This window comes from Habropoda laboriosa, unplaced genomic scaffold (assembly GCF_001263275.1).
Source record: "Habropoda laboriosa isolate 0110345459 unplaced genomic scaffold, ASM126327v1 scaffold6239, whole genome shotgun sequence".
NCBI classification, from domain to species: Eukaryota; Metazoa; Arthropoda; class Insecta; order Hymenoptera; family Apidae; genus Habropoda; species Habropoda laboriosa.
The window spans coordinates 1-8,867 of record NW_017106131.1 but is presented as its reverse complement, the minus strand read 5'-3'; the positions used below and the strand labels follow the sequence as shown (position 1 = coordinate 8,867).

At 34.7% G+C, this 8,867-nt stretch overlaps 4 protein-coding genes across 4 annotated transcripts; 1 reads left to right on the top strand and 3 right to left on the bottom strand.

Annotated features, from left to right (window-relative positions):
• Nucleotides 1-29: 29 nt before the first annotated feature.
• On the bottom strand, nt 30-797 carry LOC108578288 (endo-polygalacturonase-like; the record flags this gene model as incomplete). The annotated part of the gene is made up of 1 exon (XM_017941589.1): nt 30-797. A coding segment is annotated over one exon (768 nt), but the record flags the coding sequence as incomplete, so codon positions are not given.
• A 45-nt stretch (nt 798-842) lies between these two features.
• On the bottom strand, nt 843-2,030 carry LOC108570065 (endo-polygalacturonase-like; the record flags this gene model as incomplete). Its single annotated transcript, XM_017941588.1, has 1 exon — nt 843-2,030. A coding segment is annotated over one exon (1,188 nt), but the record flags the coding sequence as incomplete, so codon positions are not given.
• Nucleotides 2,031-2,124: 94 nt separating this feature from the next.
• Nucleotides 2,125-3,657, bottom strand: LOC108578287 (endo-polygalacturonase-like). Its single transcript, XM_017941587.1, has 3 exons — nt 3,636-3,657; nt 2,221-3,332; nt 2,125-2,148 (listed from the first exon to the last, which is right to left on the bottom strand). Exons 1-3 carry the CDS (start codon nt 3,655-3,657, stop codon nt 2,125-2,127), a joined length of 1,158 nt encoding a protein of 385 aa, XP_017797076.1.
• LOC108578286 (pectin lyase-like) lies at nt 3,656-4,542 on the top strand. Its single transcript, XM_017941586.1, has 3 exons — nt 3,656-3,690; nt 3,732-3,799; nt 3,860-4,542. The coding sequence occupies exons 1-3, from the start codon at nt 3,656-3,658 to the stop codon at nt 4,540-4,542; spliced, it is 786 nt and encodes a 261-aa protein (XP_017797075.1).
• Nucleotides 4,543-8,867: the final 4,325 nt, after the last annotated feature.

The following is an 8,867-nucleotide window of genomic DNA, read 5'->3' as shown; positions in this document are numbered from 1 at the left end:
TCTGCATTAATGATTTTCCAATTAATATTCGTAGGAAGATGCATATCTATCATGGTCGCTTGCAGTGGTTTAGCAGCATTTTTACCATTAAAAATAATATTTGAGCTACCTGTTACCGTAATATCGTTATAAGTAATATCATGCCAATTTGCTTTCGTAGAACCTGATTTATTTTCATAAACCGTATCCATCATAATCGCATTTTTAACCTTAGACATAGTGACATGGTTATAGTTTACAGATGCTACTTCTCCCGAAGCAGACTTATCACTTTTAATTCGTAAGCCGTTATCTGTTCCATTCATTATCAAACCGTTAACGTCTATATTATAAACTCCATCAATTGTTTCACTACCTATAGATAAACCATGACCAGAGCCAAAATTGTTTTGTATGAAGCTCATGTCTCTAGAAGGACCACTATTTGGTTTGGCTTTAATCGCAATATTGTCATCGCCAGTACTAATATTGCTGTATGCAACAGTGACATTTCTTGAAGAAAGAAGATCAATACCATCTGTATTTCTAGCATTTGCAGGTGTATCAATTGTCGTGTTCCAAGCGGTTAGGCCATTACTTTTGTAGAAAACAATGTGAATTTTTGGTGAGTTCTTTAAGGTAATTTTATAAAGTGTAATATTCTGACTATTATTAATATGAATTAGACGTGGAGCGTTCTGATTTCCCCCAGTTTTTGCTTTTTGAGCTAAATCCCACCAACTTGTCATTTTGTCATTAAGTACGGTACTACCTTGCCCATCAATAATACCTTCACCATAAATACCAGCATTATTAGAATTTTTAAACGTAAATAAATACTTCAATTTTATTATTACTAGTGTTTATTTTTTAACATCTGCATTAATGATTTTCCAATTAATATTTGTAGGAAGATGCATATCTATCATGGTCGCTTGCAGTGGTTTAGCAGCATTTTTACCATTAAAAATAATATTTGAGCTACCTGTTACCGTAATATCGTTATAAGTAATATCGTGCCAATTTGCTTTAGTAGAACCTGATTTATTTTCATAAACAGTATCCATGACAATTGCATTCTTAACCTTAGACATAGTGACATGGTTATAGTTTACAGATGCTACTTCTCCCGAAGCAGACTTATCACTTTTAATTCGTAAGCCGTTATCTGTTCCATTCATTATCAAACCGTTAACGTCTATATTATAAACTCCATCAATTGTTTCACTACCTATAGATAAACCATGACCAGAGCCAAAATTGTTTTGTATGAAGCTCATGTCTCTAGAAGGACCACTATTTGGTTTGGCTTTAATCGCAATATTGTCATCGCCAGTACTAATATTGCTGTATGCAACAGTGACATTTCTTGAAGAAAGAAGATCAATACCATCTGTATTTCTAGCATTTGCAGGTGTATCAATTGTCGTGTTCCAAGCGGTTAGGCCATTACTTTTGTAGAAAACAATGTGAATTTTTGGTGAGTTCTTTAAGGTAATTTTATAAAGTGTAATATTCTGACTATTATTAATATGAATTAGACGTGGAGCGTTCTGATTTCCCCCAGTTTTTGCTTTTTGAGCTAAATCCCACCAACTTGTCATTTTGTCATTAAGTACGGTACTACCTTGCCCATCAATAATACCTTCACCATAAATACCAGCATTATTAGAATTTTTAAACGTAATTAATGCATTACATCCTTGCCCATCACCGTTGATTGTTCCACATGTTTTTTTACCATTATCAAATGCAGATGCGTTATTAATCGCCTTTAAAGTAACACCTTTGTCTATTAATAAACTTACCCCAGATGGCATATTCAATGGGCCCGAAAGGAAGGTATTCATAGATCCATTACTTGAAAGCTGTACAGCTTTACCTGGACCACATTTATTTAAAGCACTTTGAATATCGGCTGTAATTAGATTATTTCTTGCGTATACAACTGAACAAGTTTCTGGATATTCAGGCTCTACTACGTTACGCATATCTGCAGCCGAAGAAATGGTAGGGAGAAGTGAAGATAAAATTGAAATAGGTAAGAGAAAAGAAAACTGGGAGAAAGAAAAATTCATAATAACCTTAAATTAACATAAAGTGTGACTTGTTTCACACTTTATGTTAATATATTGTGTATTTATTTTATGTATATTTTTGTACTTTGTTCTATAGGAGCAAATACCGTCTATTTGCTCCTTTTTTTAATGATTATTAGAAAACTTATTTCTTAATATTTGCATTAATGATTTTCCAATTAATATTCGTAGGAAGATGCATATCTATCATGGTTGCTTGCAGTGGTTTAGCGGCATTTGTACCGTTAAAAATAATAGTAGAGTTTCCTTTTACCGTAATATCGTTATAAGTAATATCGTGCCAATTTGCTTTAGTAGAACCTGATTTATTTTCATAAACAGTATCCATGACAATTGCATTCTTAACCTTAGACATAGTGACATGGTTATAGTTTACAGATGCTACTTCTCCCGAAGCAGACTTATCACTTTTAATTCGTAAGCCATTATCTGTTCCATTCATTATCAAACCATTAACGTCTATATTATAAACTCCATCAATTGTTTCACTACCTATTGATAAGCCATGACCAGCGCCAAAACTATTTTGTATGAAGCTCATGTCTCTAGAAGGACCACTATTCGGTTTGGCTTTAATCGCAATATTGTCATCGCCAGTACTAATATTGCTGTATGCAACAGTGACATTTCTTGAAGAAAGAAGATCAATACCATCTGTATTTCTAGCATTTGCAGGTGTATCAATTGTCGTATCCCAAGCGGTTAGGCCATTACTTTTGTAGAAAACAACGTGAAATTTTGGTGAGTTCTTTAAGGTAATTTTATAAAGTGTAATATTTTGACTATTATTAATATGAATTAAACGTGGAGCATTCTGATTGCCCCCAATCTTTGCATTTTGAGCTAAATCCCACCAACTTGTCATTTTATCATTAAGTACGGTATTACCTTGCCCATCAATAATACCTTCACCATAAATACCAGCATTGTTAGAGTTATTGAATGTAATTAACGCATTACATCCTTGCCCATCACCGTTGATTGTTCCACATGTTTTTTTACCATTATCAAATGCAGATGCGTTATTAATTGCCTTTAAAATAACACCTTTGTCTATTAATAAACTTACTCCAGACGGCATATTCAATGGGCCCGAAAGGAAGGTATTCATAGATCCATTACTTGAAAGCTGTACAGCTTTACCTGGACCACATTTATTTAAAGCACTTTGAATATCAGCCGTAATTAGATTATTTCTTGCGTATACGACTGAACAAGTCGCAGGATAATTTGGCTCGACTACATGTCGTGTATCTGCAGCCGAAGAAAGAGTAGGTAAAAGTGAAGAAAATATAGAAAGAGGCAAGAGGAAAGAAAATTTCATAAGTATCCCATTTAAAAAAATATTGTGAATCACGTCACTTAAAGGTATTAAATACCTAGGTTATTAATATCACATTAAAATAATATATAATAATATTTTATGTGATATATTTCACATTTTTATAATTTAAAGTGATATATGTTAGATAAATTGTTTGCCACATTTGCATGTACTCTGATCACGGCGGTCTGTAGTGCAGCTAATTATCCTGTCACAAATTTGAATAAGTTAACTGGGTTTGCGCAACAAGCCCATGTCACTGGTGGTGCAGGTGGAAAAGTTGTTATTGTAAAAGACATCTCAACGTTAAAAAATGAATTACTTGGTAGTGAAGCAAAAACTATTGTAATTGAAGACCAAATAGGTAGTAATTCTAAACAGATCTTGGTTTTTGGAAGTAATAAAACCATCGTTGGTTCATTTAATAACTTAAATGTTTTGAATAATATTTATTTAGTTTCTTCTGCAAATAGCTCGAATGTTATTTTTCAAAACTTAGTTTTTAAGCATGATCCTAAAATTCGTGATAATGGAGATATACAGCTTTATATTGCTTCTGGAAATAAATATTGGATTGACCACTGCTCATTTGTTGGACATAAATGGAGTGTAAATGATGGTAGTTTAGATAAGCTTATTCATGTAGGGGAATCAGCAGATTACATCACGATTAGTCATTCATTATTTGCAAATCACAAATATGGTTCGATCTTTGGTTACTCTATGGAAGGATATAATTCAAAGTATAATGGATATCCACGTATGACTTTATCAAATAATTATTATAATAATATTGATGTTAGATCGCCGGGTCTTATGAGATATGGTTACTACCATTCATATAATAACTATATTTCGAATTATCATCTTGGTTATACGTTATCCCAAAATGCAAGGCTTCTTTCTGAAGCAAACTATTTTGAATCTGGCTATGAAAAAGGGATTGTTGATGATAAAAAGGAAAATACCTCTTTTACAGATGTTAATAGCTATCCTAGCAGTATAAGTAGCTATTCTAGACCAGCATCATGGAAAGTCCCTTACTCTTATAGAACACAGACTGCTAGTTTCGCCAAGAACTGGGATATGAATTATTCAGGTGCTCAGGCTTCTTCAGGCAAATTTGTTTATCCGTATTAAAAAACTTATGGGCAGGGATTACTTGCCCATTAAATTGAATACCATAAATCTAATTTTTAGAATATGTATCATACATATAACAACCTAAGTTTCTTTGAAAAGATTTAAAAAATATTAAAGTCTTCTTTTCAACAAAGATTGTTACAGAATGCATTTCAAAACTTACTTTATTATATTTTTAACCCAAAATCAGATCGTATTAACTACTATCGCATCAATATATGCTCATTAACGACTGTAAAGCTAAGGCATCTTTCTATTTTTATATGCAATATAATAAAATGCACATAGTGTGCGTCTCTTCTTTATTTTTCTTATGTCGGGGTACTTAAAAATTACTCGTCATCTTTTTTTATCCTTACAATCTCACTGACCAAGTGCCATTTAATTTTTTTTTGTCCCCACAAACTCCGCCTTTTTGTTGAACTCAAAGAAATAAAATGATGATGAAAAATGGAAATATTTGCATCTTTGTTGAAAGAAAGGTAAATTAGGTGATTGAATTTTTTTGTTAATCAGCGATTTGCAGGCACAAAAAAAGCCCGAATTCTTTGGCGAGAGCATGGGCTTCAGATGTACATGCTAATCAGCTTTGGAACGCTAGCATGCAAACTTATTATATCAATAATGTTGAGTATCGCAAGCCAGTGAGCTTGCAAAATGAACATTAATCTAAATTTTAAGGCTCAATTTTTTAAAAATTTACCCTATAAGCCTTACTGTACCAACGATTTAGGCTGTACGTTTATTAATTCAAAAGAACATGCAGTAACCAAGCGTTATATCCAATGTAATCCTCCACATCAAATTGTTTACCTTATCTTTGATGTTGATGACCCTCAAGCTGTAATGTCATGGTATGACGCAAACCTACCACCTCCAAGTTGGACAGCCCAAAACCCTGAAAATGGGCATGCTCATATTGTTTATGAACTAAAAACTCCTGTTTTAACAACCAATGCATCTCGACAAAAAATCGTACGTTATTTATCGGCTATCCAAGTAGGTCTAGCGCAGAAATTAGGAGCAGATATGGGCTATGCCCAGCTTCTAACGAAAAATCCTTGCCATAACCATTGGCGCGTTAAAATGTGGACAAAAGAAAAATACGAACTTGATTATTTGGCAGACTTTGTTGATCTGACGAGTAAACCTAAGAAGCAACAAGAAGTATTTGGCTTAGGTCGTAACTGCACTCTTTTTGAAAGTGTGCGTAAATGGGCCTATAAAGCAATTAGAGCGAAGCGAGGTAGTACCTTTAACGATTGGTTAAATGACGTTATAGAACACTGTGATCGAGTTAATCGTAGTTTTAGTACTCCATTACCGTATTCAGAGATCAAAGCGACAGCTAAATCTATTGCACGCTATTGTTGGAAGAATGATGCTTATTTCTATCAGGAGTTTATTGATCGACAAAGCCGTAAAGGTCGCATAGGTGGTCAAAAATCAAAACGGGGCCGTAAAGAAGAGTCTGAACGTACCTTAAAACCCTGGGAAAAACAGGGCATATCAAGGCGTAGTTACTATTATAAAAAATCAAAAAATAATTGCACCAAATAAGCCTAAATCAGATAACAGCCGTTTGGCTTTTCTTCCTCGTTATCTATTGAAAATTATTTTATTTAATTTTAACTTTTTTTAATTAAGCAAGCCTACCCCGTAGCCACAAAATATTAAAACTGCTTCGCAATTTTATATTTTATGTCACGGGGGCTTGTTAGGGGATTCCCCCTAAGACCCCAATCATTGAGAACCTAATTTAGTAAAATGTTATGGCAAAGAAAGAATTAAAAACAGAAGTTAAACGTCTACGTTTAACTAAATTAGAAGCGGAACAACTAGAAAAATATTTGAATGATCACGATCTCAATTTTAGTGAGATGGTAAATACATTAATCAGTCAAAAAATAAAGTCTGAATTTTCGACTGTATCAGCCGAGCCAATAGAAATATTTAGTGAACAAAAGAAAAAGCGTCAACCAATTAAACAGCCACCGAAAGCAGACCCAGCACTACTTTTCCAAATTGGTCGAATTGGTAATAACTTAAACCAACTTGCCAAATCATTAAATATTCTTAGACAAGATACGAATAGCGTTCCTAACTTTTCATTTCTTGAATGCTTTCATGTACTCAGTCAAATGCAAAAAGACTTACATCATTGGCTTGGTGAGCTTCCCAAAATTGAACGTAGTCCTGAAGCTGTGAATCGTGCAAGAGAAAGAGCTTTAAAGAAAAGGGAAACATAATATGTATATTAAGTTTTTGAAACATGGAAAGGGCGACCCCGCAAAAGCTGCGAGCTATTTAGTTGATGAAGTCGATCATCTCAACCGCCCTAGAGCTGACGTTCAAGTATTAAGTGGAGATCCACAGGCGTTTACTGCCTTAGCTGAATCTATAGAGAATGAGTGGAAGTATACAAGTGGTGTCATTGCTTGGTCTAAAGATGATGCACCAACCAACCAAGAAATTAACGAAGTATTAGACCACTTTGAAAAACATGCCTTTTCAGGGCTACAGCCTGATCAATACCACTTCACAGCAGTTTTACATCAAGAAGATGATGGCTCAAAGCATGTGCATTTCTTAGTACCTCGAATTGAACTAGATACAGGAAAAGCCCTCAATATTGCTCCTCCCGGACATGAAAAATATTTTGACCCTCTAAGGGATTATTTTAACTATTCAAAAGGTTGGTCTCGCCCTGATGACCCAAGTTTACAACGTGACACACAAGCCCCTGACTACCTTCATTATCAAGATAAATCTGCACTAAAAGTAGGTTTAAAAGGGAAGTCTGCTAATGATGTTCGTGAACTTATTGGAAGCTATATAGAGCAACGTATAGAACATGGTTTTGTTAGGAATAGAACCGATGTTTTAAACGCTATTTCAGAGCTTGGGGAGGTTGCTCGGCAGGGTAATAATTTTATTTCCCTAAAATTAGATGGTGCAGATAAATCAGTACGCCTAAAAGGTGCATTTTATGAGTCAAAATTTAGTGTCGAATCTTACATCAAGAATCGAACAAGAAAAGCAAATGATGCAAACGCATCAAGAGAACATAGAGCAATTTCAAGAGAACACAGCGCACTTGCTGAACAGTGCAAAGCAAAGCTTACAACACTTTCAAGCAGACGCTCAACATACAACAGAGAACGCTACCAACCTCTTAGTGCAAGCCCAAAAGAACCTCGTTTTATTCCAATCAGAGAGCAAGAGTTTAGTCCAAGTCCTACAGCAACAGACGCAAGAAACAACCACACTATTGAGGGACCAAGCAGAGCAACTCAACCATTTAAAAACTCAATTAGCTCAACTCAACAGCATGAGCCAAGAGATCGCGGAAACATCACGACTCAGGAAAAACCTTTTTACATCGAACATCATCTTAATTTCAGTAGCTCTTATTTTTACTATCTTGAGTATCAGTCTAATCTACATCAGCAAAAGCAAATACAACGATATCAAGGAAATGCAGAACAAAGTGAATTATCTGAAATCGCAAGGTGGGAGCATGATCACAACGAAATGCGATGGGAAGCTATGCGTTCAAGTAGACCCAGAATATACCAACAGCCCTTACGAGACGACAGACACAAAACAGCCATTAGTGATCGTCAAGGAGGTCAATTAAATGAATCTCGAAGCACAGTTATTGAAGATCATCGAAGAACAACAGAATCAGTTAAAAGAACAGCAGAACGAGCAAGAGAAAGCATTACAGCTCATTCAAGTGCAATCAGCGACTATCAAAGAGCTACAAAACTACACGAGCACTTTGAAAGAGAGATACAGCGAAGCAGTGCAGATCGTAGAGAGATATCGGCAGATCGTGCGGCAGCTATCAGAACAAACTATCTCAGAGAATTTTTCACAGAAAATACAAGAGGACTTACAGCAACAACTACAGCTACGTTTAACCAATTTAGTCGAGAACTTGCAGATCGAGAACAAAGTCAAAGCATCAATAGAACATCTCGTTCCGAATATTTTGCCAATGATAGTGGAGAACGAAATAGAGTTTCAGCTAAAGCCAATCATAGAAGAAATGACCGAGAAAATAGCCTCACTAGAGCGTTATCAACAAAAGTTAGTGGATTTAATTCAACAAATATCTTTAAGGCTTTAGATCAGTTAGATAAGAGGAAAGAATTACAACGAGAGAAGGAACGTAAAAATAATCGAGGATATGATTATTTTTCTAGTCTTTTTTGATATTAAAAAAAAAGCAGGCACATGATACCTGCTAAAAAGATTTACGCGTTTATTTAACGTAAATCAGAATTAATATTTTATTAGATATATTCAAATTCAAC

Excerpts from the sequence above, each read along its gene's own strand:
- LOC108578287 (XM_017941587.1), bottom strand. The coding sequence starts at position 3,657 with ATGGGCTTGTTGCGCAAACCCA. Across the intron at positions 3,333-3,635 it reads GGGCTTGTTGCGCAAACCCA|ATACACGACATGTAGTCGAG; the intron begins GTTAACTTATTC and ends CTTCGGCTGCAG. Across the intron at positions 2,149-2,220 it reads TTAATTGGAAAATCATTAAT|AACAAAGTACAAAAATATAC; the intron begins GCAAATATTAAG and ends TTGCTCCTATAG.
- LOC108578286 (XM_017941586.1), top strand. The coding sequence starts at position 3,656 with ATGTCACTGGTGGTGCAGGTGGAAAAGTTGTTATT. Across the intron at positions 3,691-3,731 it reads CAGGTGGAAAAGTTGTTATT|TGAAGCAAAAACTATTGTAA; the intron begins GTAAAAGACATC and ends ATTACTTGGTAG. Across the intron at positions 3,800-3,859 it reads ACAGATCTTGGTTTTTGGAA|TTTCTTCTGCAAATAGCTCG; the intron begins GTAATAAAACCA and ends ATATTTATTTAG.